The sequence below is a fragment of the Aquila chrysaetos genome, chromosome 22 (genome assembly GCF_900496995.4).
Source record: "Aquila chrysaetos chrysaetos chromosome 22, bAquChr1.4, whole genome shotgun sequence".
Classification (NCBI taxonomy): Eukaryota; Metazoa; Chordata; class Aves; order Accipitriformes; family Accipitridae; genus Aquila; species Aquila chrysaetos.
The window spans coordinates 9,681,256-9,699,295 of record NC_044025.1 but is presented as its reverse complement, the minus strand read 5'-3'; the positions used below and the strand labels follow the sequence as shown (position 1 = coordinate 9,699,295).

Sequence of the window (18,040 nt, the reverse complement as noted above, 5' to 3'; positions counted from 1 at the left end):
GCAGCAAGGTCTCTGCCACGGGGGGGGGACACCATTTTTTGCTAGGACGCTTACTGACAGCGTGCTTGTGCCAACAGCTTTTCAGAAGCTTCTCGACAGCGGCTCAGAGTAACGGGAGAGGGAGAAGAGGGAAAGGAGTAGCTTTTAAAATATTAACAATAAGTTGCCTCCACCCTCCTCTCTCCCCCGCTCCTGCAATGAAGGACCCTTTTATTCCCTCCTGTTTCTAGGAGAAGCTAAGGCTGCGCAACCCCAAGGAGCCAAGGAGGGAGCACCCCCGAGCAGGTCCCGGAGGAGGGCCGGGCCCTGGCATGGCCGCCCAGCCGAAGGGCAGCCGGGGAAACTTGCTTTATTCTTCCAGCTTTCTCCTCCGCACTCAAACGCCGAGGGCAGGTGAGAGCCCGCCCAGCCGCGGACCGGTGGGCGCGGGGGCAGCCTTTAAGGATGGAGGATCGCCCGCGGGCTGGCGGTGCCCCGCGGCGGCCGGCGTGGCGGGGGGCCGGCGGGCGGCGGCGCGGAGGGGAGGGACGGCCTCGCCCTTGCGAGGCGGGAGGAGGCGGCGGCGGCAGCTCCCGCCTCAGGGCGAGCGAGAGCCGCCCCGGCGCTGCCGCTTTCGGTTTCTTTGCCGCGTCGGTACCCGCCCGCCGGCCCTCGGCCCTGGGTGTTCCCGCAGGCACCATGGCCGAGCCGGGCGCCGTGGCCGGGCTGGAGGAGGAGCTGACCTGTCCCATCTGCCTGGGCATTTACAGCAACCCGGTGTCCCTGGGCTGCGGTCACAGCTTCTGCAAGGCGTGCGTGCAGGAGGCCCGCAGCCACCGGCCCTCCCCGCGGGGCCCCTTCACCTGCCCGCTGTGCTCCGCCTGGGCAGACCCCGCCATGGAGCTGCAGCCCAACGTCCAGCTCCGCAGCATAGTGCAGAAGTTTCTGGAGGCTCCCGCTCGTCAACAGGAGCAAGAGCGCGAAGGACAACGCGAAGAGGAGGGGGCAAGTTTGGGCCAGCGAGACGGGGTGATCCTGTGTGACTTCTGCCTTCAGGAGCCCCAGCCAGCCGCGAAGACCTGCCTGAGCTGCGAGGCCTCGCTGTGCGAAGCCCACCTGAGCAAGCACAGCACAAAGAGCCCCCTGAAAGACCACGTCCTGATGGAGCCCTGCAGTGCTCATCTTTTGGCTGAGAGGAGGTGCCCCCAGCACGGCAAACTGCTGGAGTGCTACTGCAAGACGGACTCGGTCTGCATCTGTGTGCTGTGCTGTATCGTTAGCTCCCACAGAAAACACAAGATCACCACTTTGGAGGAGGCTTTTGGCCAAGCGCAGGTAAGAGACTGCCAGGACAGCAGCCCGGGCACGGATTGCGCTAGGAAAACCGCTGGGGTCTGTGGCGTGGAGAGCTGCCCGCAGCACAGGGATGAAACGTCTCCCGAGTTTCAGATCTGCAGACTCAGGATGGGGCTACATCTTCATCTTGGGATGTTGGGCTTTCAGTCCTAGTTTTGCCCCAGATTCCCTCTGAGCTTGCCCCTCGGGATATAAAGCAAGATGTTATAAATGCTTTCTTCCCATCCCGAGGAGCCAAACTGGTCGGACTGAGTGCTTGTGGCTATGCTTTTAGTCCTTGGTGCGCTTTCAAGCCAGAAGATCAGCCTGAGCCGCATTTACGCAAAGAAAATTAATGACAGAGTAACAGAAAGGAAGCTGTCAGCACTGAAAGTAGCTTTATGTGTGGCTATTGCATGTGAACAGTTTTCAGTTTCAAAATGTCTTTCCCATGCTCGTAATTGTGGTATTTGTTCGGGGTAAAATCTTACAGTAAACCTTTATGTATTGATTTGTCCTGAGAGCATGCAATGAACAACCTTTTTGCAGGTCTGGCTTAACCCATTTCCATAAAATTGCTGATCTTGTGCACGTATGTCGGTCCTATCCTCATACCTCCCTCTGGTTATCTTTATAGAGTGTTCTTCCTGAAACTCTGGCAACAGTGAAAGAACACAAAGCTGCACTGAATCAAAGCATAGCAAATCTGCTGAAACAAGAGGAGGAAGTAAAGGTTTGTTCCAAGTTTCTATATCCCTTCGGGATGGTTGCATGCTGGTAGCTGATGAGATAAGGTTTTCTTTTGCGCTTCCCCAGATCATGGATTCCAAAGCTTTTTTTAGTTCCAGGGTGGTTTCTCAGATATTTTCTAGGTTTCTTCTTTGAAGGAGGATGATGAACAACTTTCTTATCAGTCTGGCAAGTACATTCATAGTTTGCAAAGGACCTTTGACCTTGAAAGTTGCTGTTAAGTCCATGCCTCCTGATTGGTGGGTGGTGGTTGCTTTTTTTTTTCCCCAACGTTACTCAATTTGCAGACTCTAAAATACTTATGGAAAGGATACAGACCATGTTAGAGTGATTTTATTCCTCCTTACAATAAGAAATCCCTTTAGGTTAGACTGTGGTTCTAAGAAGTTGGTAGGAATGAGGTTAAAAGATTGCCCCACAGTGTCTGGTTTTTGCTCCCAGCATGCAAATACCTATCTAAAAGCTCTGAAGGAGCGGGGAATTTAACACAGGTCTCCAAATCCTCATTCATTCTGCTTAGGCAGAATTGGCACTTGCTTTCCTCCACCAGTAAAAGTGATGGGACTACAAGTCCTGGCACTGGGCAAAGGAAATGTTCCCTTCAAGTCTGAAGACAAAACTGTACTTGTGGGCCGTGTCCTGTCTGGCAGTGTAGCTGCTTTCAAACAGTGAAGGAAGCTTGGTGGAGGCAGTAAGCAGAGAAACTTTTTCCTCGCCCGTCCTTAAAAGGATCAAAGTCAATGTATCCATAGAAAAATACCAGTGCAGAGTAAGGAAATACATGTATAGTGGAAAGTCTTCAGCAAGCATCGTGCAAGAAGCACTACTTTTTCATCTTTTTCTGGTCGGGTGCCAGATGCTGGGGAAGGCCACTTATGTCACTTGGCCTTTCTGCTGTCGGTGGGACATCTTGGTTTGTTGTCATATAGAGAGGCACTAAGTTAGTAGTTACTTCTCTCAGCCCAGAAAAGACCAGGCTCTTTCTGAGTGAGAGTTACCGTGGAAAATGTAAGATTCAGTCCCTAACAACTTTGAAAGTGTTTTCTTAACAGGCTAAGGAGAGCCTCCTGAGAGATCAGCTGGAGACCCTCTTCAAAGAGATATGTCTGCAGCTAGATAACAAAAAAAGAGAGGTCCTGAAAGCTCTCAGTGACTACAAGGAGCAACAGCTTTCTCAGATTAAGATGGAGGTACAAAAACACAAAGAGGAGAAGGATGCAGCCAGCTGCGATATACAGGAGCTGGAGGCTCTGAGAGATCAGAAGGACTTACTACTTTTCATCAAGGTACCTAATAGCATCTCCCTTTCCAGAGATGCTCAGCTCTTGGGCTGGCAGTGCTTAATTCTGGCTGGCCTGCACTGTGCTTAATTCTCCTTTCAAAATGTCTTTTACAGAGTTTTGCAGCAATTCAAGCCAGGTAAGCTCTTCCCGAGGTGGTCTACTATTGCATTGCATGTTGCTTCAGGTGACTGATAGTCCAGTGGTGCGGGTCTGCTAGCCCAGCCTGCATGCACTGCAGGCCCACAGCTCCCTGGGCTTGCCCTGGCTGCCCCTTGGGCATGCTGACTGCACATTCTGAGCCTGGCTTTGTCAGGGACCTGGAGAAGCCCCAAAATATTAGCAGAGGTCACATGTGACTCTTACATGGCTCATTTTTCTGTATCCTCCGCACCCGTTCTCGAGACCCGTTCTGAGGGCAGTTCCTGAATATTAGGTCCCTGGCTGGGCATGCAAAGGACGGATGAGCTTAGATATCCTGAGTTCAGGATAATATTGTTCACACATTTCTCGTACATGGAAGTTATTGATAAACTGAGTCCTCCAGTTTGCATTGCCTACTGCTTGTAAGAAGCAAATGCGGCAGGAGCCGAAACATACACTGAAGTCATGAGTCTATGAAGTTCATGGTTTTTCTCCTGAGCTGCTCCCCCAGTGCCTGCCCAGTGCTGTTCCTCCACCACAGCCCACCACTGCATGCGCACAGGTCCCCCAGCCCAGCCTTTCCCCAGCCCTGCATTTCAGGTGCAGCAGTTGCCCCTTGGCTGTGATAACACAGCACTTCTCGTTTGCTGTCTCAGCATGCCAGCGGTTGCCCTTGACACCTCATTAGCTCCTTCTGTGGGGACTTGAAGACCGTAACCAGAAACGTGATGCTGGGGTCCTTCCTGGCAAAAGCTGGGGCTGAGGTGGCTGAGACAAGGTCCTCTGGGGACAGATATTGTCCATGGAGTGAACTTCATCCTAACGATGTTGAAGAGATCAGGGGTTCTGAGAAAAGACCTGTCAGAGGGAGAGTCCCTGGTAAAGCTGCAGAGGGAGGGGGTGATAGAAGCTGCTTTCTTGTGCCTCCCATCGAGGCTGGGTGTGGAGTGGGTGACGCAGTTGTTGGCTCAGGGATGGGCTTGGTGATGGTTTTCTGATGACTGGCTGCTCTTCTGATGTCTTTCTGCGTGTTTTAGGAAACGCAAGCCACTTACTAACAAAGATGGTATAGAACTGCCAACGCCACCCATTATTTTGGATAAATTAACAACAGACGCTACTCTAAGGCTTTTCAAGCAATTCCTCTCAGACATGCAGTCCTTATTTGAAGTACCACCTGGTAAGTGATCATGTCACTATGTGACAAGCAAGACAGAGAAGCTAACAAAACATGTTTAAGAAAGGACTGTAATAGGACGCAAAGTGCCTCTAGAAGAACTGATTACTAATATTGTATGATTATTTTCACATATGTGTACATAGAAGGGTGCTTGACCTGGTCTTCAGCGCTTTGGGAACATGCCTTGAATACATCCTGTTAAAATGGGCTCTGGGTGAAGAAATGTGGTTGTCCTAGGAATTTTCTGGGAGGATTAAGAGAAGAGAATAGCAACACCTCTTCTGTCTGTAGCATCACTTTGATTCAAAGCATGGGGAAAGCTGTGAACTCATCACAGCAGCGCCAGGCAGAGTTTGTCTTACGTTGTAAATAATTCTACTCTTTTGTAAAGTTTTGTAAGATCTACAGTCCCGGTGCTGTGCACGGTGGGATGCTTTTCCAACTGCGTTTAAAAAACTAGGGTTCCCTTGTTATTGGTCTCTTGGTGGTGCTTGAGCCCTTGCTGACAGTCAGCCTAGGGACAAGACTGACAGACAGCTGGGGTGGGAACGCTCCGTCCAGAGCGTGTGCGACAGTGTGCGATGTGCACACCTAACTGGCCACCATCTGTACAGCCTTGGGTACTCTAAGAAGCACACCGTGCTAACGGCCACTCCTGAGTTCAGTCTCTACTGTCCCTGTAAGCATAGTCCAGACCTATTCTGGCTAAAAAGCCTTAGATCCAGGTTTTCCTAATTATCTATGCCATCTGATCAATTTTGGTTAGTTGCCCAAGTCGCTGCTGCTGTTCCAGTTTCCTGGAGGAGTAACTTCCGGAGCAGAAAATGCCACAATATTGAAATGCATTACGTGCAAGAGAAGGTCTGAGTAAAAACATTCTGCAAATTCCTGAGTGTAAAATTAACTTCATGTGACTGGCCATGCCAGGAATTGTTGAGAGTTCTAGAAAATAACTTCTAATCATGCTAAGTAAATAAGCGTTTATAAAATGGCTGTGCTGCTGTTCACACATTTCTCGTACATGGAAGTTAATCTGGGAAGTTTTTAAAAATGCCTAATGAAGGTCTGCAGGACAATGATGGAAAACTAAAATCTAAGAGTTGCTGTAGTTTGAAACAAAAAGCAAAAAGACACTTTAAAACTGTGAAAGAGCAGCATTTCTTGAAATGTGGTATCAACCTCCTTTAGAATTACATAGGAGCAGCAGAGAGGTGCAGAAGGTGTTTCAGTTAACATATGCTTTTAATGACTTGGGTGGGTTGGACTTGAATTGGATGGCTTGGATAGGATGACTTGGATTGACTTGGATGACTTGGATTGGGAAATACAGCTTTCAGCAGTGGGGATGTATGCAAATCTGCACAATTATCTGTTAATCATAATGTGGTTTTTTTTCTTTCTGTAGTTCAGGAACACCTGACTTCTTCAATGCCTCTAGGACTTAAATTTGGTTACAGTGCCAACGTAGTCAGTGCATCCTCACGCGGTCTTCTCCACTTTGGGGTATCAAATCCATCTGATGCCATCCAACACGTAAAGAGCAACCAGAGCTTCTCACGGGGCTGTCACTTCTGGGAGGTGGACACCAGCAATGCAAGCTGTTGGAAGCTTGGAATCATTAATCCCAACTTTGAGTGCTACCTGCAGATGTCTCATGATTCCCTCCATGTGTTCCTAGGTCAAACAATGATCACAGCAAAGGGCTTTTCTACAGCCCTCAAAGTGGTCAGGGTAGAGCTAGACTGCAGAAGAAATACACTGTCATTTTATAATGTGTCTGTTGAGGATGGAGATGCTGCTGAGAGCCTCAGGCTTTTAGAGACAGTAAGCATCCCTTCAGACTATCCTGCCTATGCTACCTTCGGCGTGCTTGACGGCTCTTTGAAGCTCCTGTAGTGATGTGGCGACAAGGTGGTGTTTTGTGTTTCCAGGCCTAGGTATCGAGACTGCTGCTGCACGGAGGCTGCGCTAAGCTGACATATTAGAAATTGGATTTTGGGCTGCTGTGACAGCTCATCTGTGTGAGAGCAAGGCCTCTCTGGGGTATATCGCAGCACACTGCCGTTTACTGCAAGAGCTCCTATCATATTTATTCTGCTAATCACAATGGAAATACCGTTAAGTTGTGCTTTTTTGCTTGGCTGTATCAAATGCTGTGTTGGCTGCATGTGATTAAAGTAATTCAGTTTGCAAAACTCAATGGCAATTTAGTTTATAAAAAAGTTGACAGCACAACATTAACTGCTACAGAACTAAGCAGCAGCAATGCTGATCTTTGCTCTAATGCATCAGCTTTTACCTCTGCCCTCCTCCACCTGTCCGGCACAACCTATGCCATCTGTTGCAGAAGCAAAGCTGGCCTGGGAGGCAAGTAGACACTAGGCGGTAAGACACCTGGTTTCCCTTGCTCTCTGCTGCTGTTGTCCCCTGTGAGCATTCTGATAAATCAGTTACCTACTTCTTGCCTCGATTATATTATATTAATATTATATTATATAAAATATTATATTAATTTTCTCCTCACCTATGCAAAAATGTCACAGCAAAGGGAGTAATAAAGAGGAAAACTCCTGTGCCTTTAGTCTGTGCCATATGGGGCCTGGATTACTTCGTTCTTACGGTTGTCCAAACACCTTGGAGATGATATTCCTGCCTGCTGCCTGTGGTTCTGCTGCCTTCAGACAGAGCCAGGGTATTTGCATGAAGAAGTCCAGGCAGGAGCTCTTCACCCCAGCAGGGACAGTGAAGGACCTTGAGGGACACTACAGTTTTGCATATGCTAAAAGAAATCCTTGTTCAGTCTTAGAATAAAGCATCTGTCTTTTCTATTTTGTCTTTTATATACCAAAATGATACAGAAAACCATGCAGGTAGATCTGGTTCTCCCAAATGCACCTGCAGTGGCTGCTTAGGTGGTACGGGTGCAAAGTGAGATAAGCAATGCTCGTGACGTGGTATGGGGATATTCCTATCCTAGAGTGCCTTTCCCAGTGCCCATTTCCCTGTCAGCTGGCTACAGGTAGGAGACCAGCCTCAACAAGTCCCAGTAAAACTTTCCCCTAGGTTCTCCCTATTTTACCTTTAGGGGAGCATCTGTAACTGTTGTGGAGAAGAACCAGGCAAAGCAGAGGGAATTCCTGGCTTACCCCTGCCAGGCTCATAGTCTTCTTGTCCAGGGTTTATCTTTAATTCGCTGCCCCTGGCATGGGGTGGAGGATTTTTCCAGGAGGGCAGAGGGCTGTAGAATTGTCCATCCCGTGCCCTCCCGAGCACCCCCTGCTCCCACCAGCCTGCTGGAGGCTCACACACGGAACAACGCTGCCTGAGACCGAGGGCAAATGTCTGAAAGTGGCTGCCACAGCTTCCAAGAGCTGCTTCCAGGTGGAGCCTGGGACGGGGAGTGTATCTCTGCCGGCTTGTCAGAGAGCAGAGAGGAAGGACTTGCAGCCTGTGGGCTGGGTCTCCAACCAGGGCACGATGCCAAGAACGTCTTCCTAGTTTCGTTTCTCACAGACTGGTTAACGCACCATTTCTGCAGCCATGGCAAAAGCAAAGGAAGAATTTGGAGGGGGTGCCAGCCTGGAGGACGAACTCAGCTGTCCCATCTGCCTGTGTCTGTACAGGAACCCAGTGTCGCTGAGCTGCGGTCACAGCTTCTGCAAGCAGTGCATCCAGAAGGCGCTCGGTGCCCAGCAGCAATCCAAGACCCCTTACTCCTGCCCCATGTGCAAGCTCCAGCTGGGGCCCATCCTGGAGCTGCAGAAGAATTTCCAGCTGTGCAGCATCGTAGAGGCGTTTCTGGCCAGCACTTCCAAAGGACAACAGGCCGAGGGCTCTGCAGAGGGGAAGGAGGAGGAGGAGGAGGAGGAGGTGGTTCCCTGTGACTTCTGCCTGGACTGGTTCCAGCCAGCAGCGAAAATGTGCCTGAACTGCGATGCGTCTTTGTGCCAGGCCCATCTGAACAAACACAACGCCAAGGCTTCCCACCAGGACCACATGCTGGTGGAGGTGGGCGCAGGCGATGTGGCGGAGGGGAGGAGGTGCCTGGAGCACGGCAGGCTGCTGGAGTGCTACTGCCAGGACGAGGGGCAATACATCTGCACGCTCTGCTCTGTTGTGGGCTGCCACAAGGGCCACAGCATCATCACCCTGAAGGAGGCACATGAGAAAAAGCTGGTAAGGGGGCTCTCCTCTCCCCACGGCCCTCGCAGGGTTTGCTCCAAACTCCTGACCTGGAGGAAGGGGGGAAGCCGCAGTAAGGCTTTCGCCGGGGAGTGGGGACGGGGGGTGAGGGCAGGCAGGCAGCAGCTGGGGGGATTTCATGTCCGCACCCAGCGGGGACTGGTGCATCGTGCTGGAATTTGCTTTTAACTTCCTTCTTTGTGTTGCCAAAGCAGCCTGGCAGGCTAAGCAGAGGGAGAAGAGCAGAGAAAGGTGTTTGGGGCTGACCAGGACAAGGGTGGGTAAATCCTGTAGCGTGTGCCGATGGGGACATGCACGCAGGAGAGCAAGCGAGAGGCAGGCGCGGGGCTGCCCGTCCTGTGCAGCCCCAGGCAACTGGAAACTGCGGATGACAAGTATATTCTCGCCTGGGTTTAAGAAGTATTCCTGCAGGGATTAAGAATTCTCTTCCTTTACAGAGCCTCGGGGACCCCACTACTGCTGAATTTTGGGCTGGGAAACATGTTTTCCCACTTGAGGCCCTTCCCTCTGGCTCCCTCCTCCCTCGGCCCTAAGTTTTGCAAAGCCAGCGTCCCAGCAGGCAGAGACATGGGGCCTCGACGTCCCTGCCTTTGAGTCCAGCTGCTGTCCTTGAAATGCTCCAGAACCAGCTGAGACTGAGGGGATAAAATGCATTTTGCTATGCTCACTCACTGCCTTGCATTTGAAATTTCTGGGCTCAATGTAGCGCCCAAGCAAAACACCCTGCAGGAACCCAGTGCATGGGCAGGAAACGCCTGGCTCGCTCTGGACCTCGGGACAGGTCACAGTCTCCTCTGGAATTAGCAGGAAGCATCCATTGCAGTTATACTTATCACAAACTAACTTCCTCCCCCAAGTTATGTGTAGAAAATTCAGGGCTGCCAAACAGAAGTGGGCTGTGTAGGATAGTAGCCAGTTCCTTCATCCCTGGAGCTGGTAAAGGAGCAGCACTGCTCTGCCTATGGGGAAGCCATCTCCATGGATAAGCTGAGATCTCAGTTGCATATTCCTCTTGGTTGTCTTTTTTAAACTCCCCAGGATAGCCAGGGAAATCCAGAATACAGCTCTTCAGGAGGAATTATAAAAAGGTTTTGGTGCAAGGAACCTTGGTCAAATTTGATTATTTGTCTTTTAATTTTCCAAAAATCAAAACTTTCCAACTGTGACAACTATCTCATGGAAAACCTAAGCTTTCTGGCATAATTTTTATTAAAGAAACAGGAATGTTTCTGGCAGCTATGTCTGCCATGGCCATTCATGGGTGCTTGAGGTGTCAAAACACTGCTGGACACAGCCAGGAGCAACCAGAACTGTTCAGAGACTATCTAATCCCCAAAGAATGAGGTTTAATGTCCCTCTGAAATGTGTTACCGTGCAGTATAAGAGCACTGAATGATTGTGGTATCCATTAAAATAAACAGCTGGGTGAGTAAGCACTGCTGTTTCGCTGATCTTCAGAAAAGATGGTTGCTTATTACCTTATCCTCAGATCCCACAGCTGCTGACAGATGTGAAAACTAAGGTTTTGGATCACATTAGGTCCATGCAAAGATTCTGGCAGGAACAGAGCTTTAACAGATAAAGTGAGATTTATTCATTTAAAGTGAAATTTACTTATTCAAAGGGAAAGTTGTTTATTAACCTACCACATAGAAAGTTACACATATAAAAACTAAACATTGTCTTGAAAGATTTCAAGTTCATGTCAGTTTTCTGTTATGCCCTATCTTTATGAGGAGGCAAGTGAACACGGTTTATTCTAGGACTCACTGGTGAAAGTGGGCAGGTAGAAAGCACCCATGCCATTTCACCAGCTCCACAAACCGCCAGTCTAGTTTAAACCTACCTGTGCTTCTTCCCTGCTATGAAGTTCAATGCTGTCTTTCCTTCTGCTAGGGTGAACTCTCAGACATTGTGACGTGGCTGCAGGAACGTAAAAGTGCTTTAGCTACTGCCCTAGAAGAGCTTCAGAGAAGCAAGAATCAGCTCAAGGTTGGTACCCAGAGCATCTTTCCTCCATAATTTCCCAGAAATAAGTGATGGCAACTATACTGTTAGAAGCAGATGAAAAGAAAGAGATATAGTCCAAAGTAAGGAAAACACTGGTGTAAGAAACTGGCAGAAGCCAAGCTTTCTCACAGCCTCCCAGCATAGCTCCACAGGAGGAAACAGCTGGGAGACTGTTGCTTGTGGTTGTGGAGACTTATGCTATGTGGTTGCATAGACAAGGCTGCAGGACTGGCAGGCCACAGACTGTACATATAATTATGTATTTTTAAAGTTTTCTATCAGTTAAATAAAAGAAATACAATTTGAATCTACAAGTGGGATTTTCAGGGTGTACCGATACAGTTCTCACATTGCTAGCTGAATTTTATCTGATTTTGTTACTATATCAGCATTAATTTTCATAACCCTCTGTTTAATCAGATATTCTAAACAAATGCCTATTGCCCGCTTCCTTCTAAAGCCAGTGCAAAGGATAGATACAATCCTAATTAATAGAGCACTAAGCTGAAGTGTTGAGTTCCGAAGCCAGTGCACCATTTTCTTATCTGTTCATTTAGACCAATACGAAAACAGTGACTTCTCAGCTGCAAAAGCTGTTTGAAGAGATGAATACAGAGATGATGCTGAAAGAGAAGATGATCCTGAGTGACATTCAGTTCAATGAGAAAAAACAACTGGCAGTCATTACCAAAGAGAAGCAGGAAATGGAACAGAGGAGAGATGAGGCTGCGCAGCATCTTCAGTCTTTGCAGAAAATGAGAGAGCAACCAGATATTTTCCTCTTCTTCAAAGTAAGCAGCGGTATTCTGCTTTTCTTCATGAATATGCCTATTTCTCAGCCAGCTGCCCTTTCTGGAAATCGCACTAACTACTTTTTTCCTTTTTTTTTTGGGCAATCCTGTTTGTAGGAATTTAAACTGACCATGGACAGGTATGTTCCACCTGAAAACACTTGTTTTCTTCTTTGAAAAAATATGGTGTTGATAACTGGGATCAAACCCCGCTGCCTGTGCCCCTCTGTCCTGGCACCCTATGTTGCAAAGCTGCTCCCTATTCTAGCTGAGCCAGAGGGCACCATGTCCACACTATTAACAAGGATGGAGAGATATCTGCCTGCTGTTCCAGTGGTCCCTTTAAGTTTCAGTTTTCTTGGCAACTACATGGTTGCTGGATTCTGATGAAAACCACTGGCTTTTATTACCAGAAAAATGTTTTTATCAGAGATGAAGCCCATAGGGTTCAGTTTACAGCAACACTGTCTTGGATGCGTATTGGTGACACTCCTGCACGTAAGTCCCAGTGAACAGCCTTTGGCTGCAGAGGTAACTGGCTCATTTCCCACCAATCTTTGCTTCTGCTTGTGGACAAGCTTAATAGCTAGACAGATTTATTATCCTTTCTCTTGCGACACATTTAATTTATAACTTCTTACTTCCTAATTGACGCCTGGGTGTCAGCTGTAATGCAATGGTGCAAAACCACACCAACGGTAAGTTACAGAACCACAAGAAATTTTGCTGCAGCACTAAACTCCCCAGCCGCATGAAGGGCTAGCTCAAACATCTGGCTGGATTTTAAGGTGTCATCTCTGTAACTTGTACGAATACAACTGAGTTTGAACTTGGATTGTAAGGACAACTTTGAATCACCGTGTACCTAGGGGCTGTGCTGGCAGCAGCACAGTCCATTACTCACAGCTGTGCCGCAAGTCAAAATCTAGCCTGTGGGATCAAAGTCATTTTCCAGGAGCCTGGACACCATTTACTATGTGTGGCATTTTCTTTCTATCACGATGGCGGTTGTGCTCAAACAGTAAGCACCTGCCTGCAGCAGGCCAAAGCACTATTCGCACAAGGGTATTAGCAAAACGCCTCCCCCTTTCTCATTTTTAGCATTTGAAAGTTCCCATCCAGGTTTCGTAAGCAAAAGGCATTGCTAAATAAATAACAATATATAACAATTGCAATTCACTTAACCTTATCAGAGAGCTGTTTACCTGATGCTTCATGTTGCCAAAGCACCCTCCTCTTTGTAGTGTCCTTCCTAATGAAGGAGTTTGTTAACTTTAATGCTAAATGATTTTCCCTGGTGAAATGGCCGCTTGCACCCTAGGGTTGCGAGTCAGAATTTCGGCACCAGCAGGATGGACGTGGGGGTAGTGCAGCTGGATCAGGCCAGGATCGACCAGTACCGACGCCTGACGAGGGACTTCATGAGTCGCCTGGACTCGCTGCTGCAAGGCGTGCAGGGTGAGTGATCTGCCCCGACCCGCTGGCCACGCACCGCTGACCCCGAGCGGAAAACAGCAAGCCATGGGTTTCAGTGAGCTGGGCTGGTGGCCACCGAATGCTGGCTCCTTTATACGGGGCGTGTGCATGGCCTTGAGAGGCCGGTGAGGATTCAGACAGGATCTTGGGGGTGTTGGAGAGGGGAGGGCGAAGGGGGCAGAAGGACTGTTTCTGGGGATAACAAGGAGGAGGTCTGCTCCTAACCAGCATAAGGCCAGCTTCTCCTCTGTCTGATGTGCTCTCCTCCTCCCACCTACCTCCCGAATCTTTGGGTGCTCAATCATGCTTTCGAGAAATGTCCTCTTTGTTTGCCTTTGTCTATCCCTGCCCTTGACATCCAGGGGCACAGTACCAAGTCCCAAACTTCTATGCATTGCCAGCTTTGTAAAACATTCTTCTCCATCTTTCTTAGGTGAACTCACCAACCAAATTAAGCGGAACAGGTAAATACTTTTCTTTACTCACAAAATGTTCCCTGCAAATTTCTCCAACAGTTGTTCGTTTAAAGACCGTGTGTCCTGTGCTCCTCTGCTTCAGTCTCAAAGAGAGCCAAGCAGAGTCTAGAAGGCTGTCCTTCATCTCAAAAGAGGGGGTCATATCCACTCACGTCTCTTATTTTGTTATTAACACGGTGTGATTTGTGTTTTATGAGGCACTAACATTCAGCACTGTTTCTTTACAGTGGGGCTTCAGATACTGGTGCCTCTTCAAACTGTAAGTGTTCAAAATTACTAGTTATTCCTCAGGACTCTGGCCTGGGGCTGTGAATCTGGCAGAGAAAATCTCGCACCTAAAAATGTGAGCAGCATTTTGTTGCATGCGTCTCCTCTCCTTGCCAGAGGTGAGACCAGCAGGAGTGCAGCCTCAGGGCACAGTTCTCAAAATCTGCAGTGGGCAGAAATCTCTGGGAACTCACCAGAGAAATCATTTATCTTCAGTGTGAGGGAGAGACTGGGTTTGCTTCAGTACTCAGTAAAGGTCTGAGCCTGCTCCTAGGAAAGACCGTGGAGGGGTTCTCACCAGCTGAGCAGAAGCTGGAGCAAACCCAGTGCCCGAAATGATTCCCAGACAAATCCAAATGCTGCAGGAGATATTAAATCTGTAAACAGTGTTTCTCTTCAGATAGCACTAGTCCAATGCTCAAATAGATTTCTGCTGAGTACAGTGGTGCATTTTTTCTACAAGCTTTTTTGAAGAAAACTTTTTTAGAAGTTGTTTGAAAGACTTTTTGTATTTTTTAATTGCTGCAACTGAAGTTCAGTTTGCAAACAAGTTTTTCTTAATTCATCAACTCAAAATAAAATCCTATTTTCTTCACCACTTTTTAATTTTGGAGGGGAAAAACATTCTCTTCAGACAAGCATTTCTTAGGGACAGGTTAGTGGTCAATTTTACTTCAGAAGAGTTGTGTTTGAGAACAGCTGTTCAATCGGGGCATTGAGCCTTGTATATAGCCTTGCCCTAAAAGCAAACATATTTGTTTTACCAGACACATTTGAAAAACCAGAAAAAAATCTTGTTTTCTTTTTTCAGTAATTCATGTAGCTGATAATGGATGGAAAGTACAAGAGGCATGCAGTGCAGGCAAGCGATTAAATGGAGTTTTAATTTCACAGCTCAGCTTAACAATACAGTTGCTTTCATTTAACGTAATACCAGCCTCAAATCTAGAGGTATATTTTTAAATCAGTGTAAATGGCCATTTATTCGTCTTGTAAGCTCAGTCTTCTACAGACATATTAATGTCTGTGTTCTATAGAGAACCAGTTACTCAAAACCGGGAAGGGAGAAGAAAGATTTTTGTATTTTTTCTGAGGCAATGCAAAGCTGTACTTGGAAGCAACTTGTCAAATATGTTATTAGCATAGCAATAAAATATTACTTTATTATTACAGTAAGTGAAACTCTTCTATCTTGTGTATTCCTACAGCACAAAACCAACTGAAAGGATCAGCGCGCTTCAAGTGGCAGATGTGAACAAAGTGTATGGTCCACATATGCCCAGAAGTAAGGGGAGGTAAAAAAAAAGAAGTCAGAACTGAGATGGAAGGACAAAGTTAAATATTGTAAAAAATGTCCTCTAATAATGGGGACTGGCCAAGTGTCTTGACCTCTCTGGCATACCTGCTTTTAAAAGCAATTCTGCAGCATATGCAAATTTAGAAAAGAAGTGCTAAGATTTTAATATGAACATAAGAAAATCTCCAGCTGCTGCTGGCTTCCGGACTGTGGACTGTATCATCTCATGGTACTAATGATACTTGGGTACTATTAATTGTGGTGACTATGTTGTCATTATGTGGTAGGATAACCAAATAAATGGCTATAGATACAGATACGCAAGGCTGGCTGATTTCATACCATCACCAGGAATTAATTGTTGAGAGAATTGTGGATGGCTGCAGTAGGAAGCTGTTCAGGACCATGCCACAGATTTGGATCATCACAAGTGATCTTTGTAGCAAAGAATTAATTATCTTTGTTTGAAACCAGCTTAGTCAGCCTCTAAGCCACATTTTAACACTTCTCCTACAGAGCGCTTAGAGCTGTGCAAAATACCTCAGTCAGCAGCGTACAAAGATGCTTTAGTGGCCACATCTCTGTGTGTACAGATACTCTTTTCTGATCAAGCACATGCTGTGCTTTCCAGATGTCGTGCTTATTGCACGTCAACTGCACAAAGGGATTTCATGGACACTGCCAGGCAGATAGGCTCACTCTTTGTTGCTGTAGGCTGCTCTGTGCCTAGCTGTGGTTCAGATCCAACATGTAGGTTCACAACCTGGGTGTTTCTTCTCCAAATGATAAAAATATTCTACTGCAAACCAGGGTTGCCAACATAAACATTTTTAAGAAATAAAGGCTAAAGTTCTGGGTGCTTCTATATAAATTCAGATTCATGGCTACTACTCTATTCTGTCACTTGTGATAATCAACATATACCTAATTGCAGGGATTAAAACCAATAAACTCAGCAAAATCCACCTCAGATTTAGAGTAACGTCTCCCTTCGTGGTTTAAACAGACTCGCCAAGCTGTAATGGAGCTGCAGCCCTTGCTCTGCTGCACACATCAATTGTCAGCATAACAGAAAGTGTGTGGCCAAATTTTGGGAGCTCAGCAGTAGCTCAAGGTGACTTTGCAAATATTCCCTACTGCTTGAAGCCAGCGAGACACGAAGGACAGCTGCTCTCAACCACTCAAATGAGGCAAAAAAAATGAGCGTGTCCTTCAGCACTTTTATTACCTGGGCTTCTTTCTGGCTGCCAGGTAGTTACTGCTTTCACCCCAGGTGAAGGAGCCGTGACCAGCCAATGCAGTTCAGTGCTGCTGCTGCAGACAGCAAGTTACTGCGCTTCTGCAAATCACTACAGAGAGCAAGAGATTTACTTTAGGCATAGTATTTTAAGTCACTCCCTCTCTCCCATCTCACCACATCCTACATTGACTACACATCGGAAATGTCAGCACCTCTGTAGCCCCCTCTGAAATATTAGTTGAGCATTTCCTCGGTGAAAGCCACATTACAAACGTATTCCCGTGCCTCCAGCCACAGGCTGCTGTGGGAGAACCAGAGCACTGCTCTCCCCCTTGCTAGCAGAGAGAAAGGGCAAGTGGCAGCAGTGTGCTGAGCAATTCCTGCGCTCCTAGGCAGCTGCCCTCACCAGCATGTTTCTGGATATATGGCAACCCCCTTGCCTGCAAGCAATTCTCATTTTTTTAACGCCATTTCTGACAGTCTTGGAGAAGCCATGGTGATATTTTCTTTCCCCAGGGAGGATGAGGTACTGAGTTCACCTTTCCTCCAATGCAGCCATCAGCTCCCTGAATCTCTGAGCCCCTGGCACATGCCTGTGACCTGTTTAGAGAAGGGTCCTCCCAGAAACCTTCACAGCGGATGACCATCCAGCTCTCACGAATGGAGTCACATTCACAGGAGGCTTTCAGAAGGGCTGGGAGCAGTTGAGAAGGGAGTATGTCTGCAGCAGGCTGGGTAAAGGCCGTTCGTGCTTTAAGGACGAGCTCTGCAGCCCTCACTAGACAGTTGTAACGCTGCCTTTGAAGCATCGATCACAGGTAATACAGTAAGGCACTAAGACTGAAGTACTTAGCATAACTAAAACCCAGGACCAATGGGACACATTGACCAAAACAAAGACAATAATTGTCTGGATGGAACTTGCCTAGCATCTAATTTGGAGGGAAAAGTGCATGTAGCTCTTCACTGCTAGGCTTATCGGACTTGAATCTGGGGCTGATGTAAATACTTGCGAAAATGGAGCAAAAGAAGGTGACTACTGTAGGCAAAATTAATGTGATCCAGGAGATAAGGTCTTTATAATTGCTGCTATATGGCAAAAGCAAAGGATTTCATTTCAAGTAGATGGAAAAAATACATTTTTTAATACTGCTGCAGGCTCACAAAGCTTTTGGATGAAAATTAATATCTAGGAAGGTAGATTTTCTGAGTTAGATACTAAACTGATGGTGCAGTCTATTTCCCCCATACATTTGCCTGCTATAATATTAGCAAAGATAGACTCCTCTGAATTTGAGACTTGTTGTATTTTTAATATTCCATGCATTAGCCTTGAGGAAGCAAAGAGAGGTAAAAGACTATACAAAAGCAATGTGAGAAAACACACTGCAGTCCAGCAATTATTTAAGTAAGCCTTCTAACCCACAACACCACTCTGAAAATTTGAACACCTAATTAGTTTTTGACTCTAGGAGACAATATTGGACCATGGCATACACTGAGAGTGTAACAATTCTGCGCAGATATTTGTGCAGAACAGTCTTTCCTGATAGCAATATAATTGTGAGATATGTAGTCCTGAGATATGGACAAAGTCTATTTCTTTTTGATA

At 47.1% G+C, this 18,040-nt stretch overlaps 2 protein-coding genes across 11 annotated transcripts; both read left to right on the top strand.

Annotated features, from left to right (window-relative positions):
- The first annotated feature begins 500 nt into the window (after positions 1 to 500).
- Positions 501 to 8,375, top strand: LOC115334150 (probable E3 ubiquitin-protein ligase MID2). Of its 3 annotated transcripts, none has more exons than XM_041119347.1 (6): positions 501 to 1,314; positions 1,952 to 2,047; positions 3,117 to 3,350; positions 3,461 to 3,483; positions 4,526 to 4,668; positions 8,292 to 8,375. In XM_041119347.1, exons 1-6 carry the CDS (start codon positions 679 to 681, stop codon positions 8,306 to 8,308), a joined length of 1,149 nt encoding a protein of 382 aa, XP_040975281.1. In that variant the 5' UTR covers positions 501 to 678; the 3' UTR covers positions 8,309 to 8,375. The 3 variants fall into 3 exon arrangements, with proteins under 3 accessions (XP_040975281.1, XP_029853863.1, XP_029853864.1); XM_029998003.2 differs by lacking the exon at positions 8,292 to 8,375 and adding an exon at positions 6,074 to 6,868; XM_029998004.1 differs by lacking the exons at positions 3,461 to 3,483; positions 8,292 to 8,375 and having other exon boundaries at positions 4,526 to 4,662.
- On the top strand, positions 7,194 to 15,503 carry LOC115334151 (E3 ubiquitin/ISG15 ligase TRIM25-like). 8 transcript variants are annotated; one of them, XM_029998005.2, is made up of 9 exons: positions 7,195 to 8,844; positions 10,768 to 10,863; positions 11,439 to 11,672; positions 11,790 to 11,812; positions 12,994 to 13,130; positions 13,582 to 13,612; positions 13,852 to 13,883; positions 14,703 to 14,753; positions 15,100 to 15,503. In XM_029998005.2, exons 1-9 carry the CDS (start codon positions 8,209 to 8,211, stop codon positions 15,144 to 15,146), a joined length of 1,287 nt encoding a protein of 428 aa, XP_029853865.1. In that variant the 5' UTR covers positions 7,195 to 8,208; the 3' UTR covers positions 15,147 to 15,503. The 8 variants fall into 8 exon arrangements, 6 of the variants coding, with proteins under 6 accessions (XP_040975282.1, XP_029853865.1, XP_029853867.1 ...); XM_041119348.1 differs by having other exon boundaries at positions 7,194 to 8,844; positions 14,703 to 15,503; XM_029998008.2 differs by lacking the exon at positions 14,703 to 14,753 and having other exon boundaries at positions 7,198 to 8,844.
- Positions 15,504 to 18,040: the final 2,537 nt, after the last annotated feature.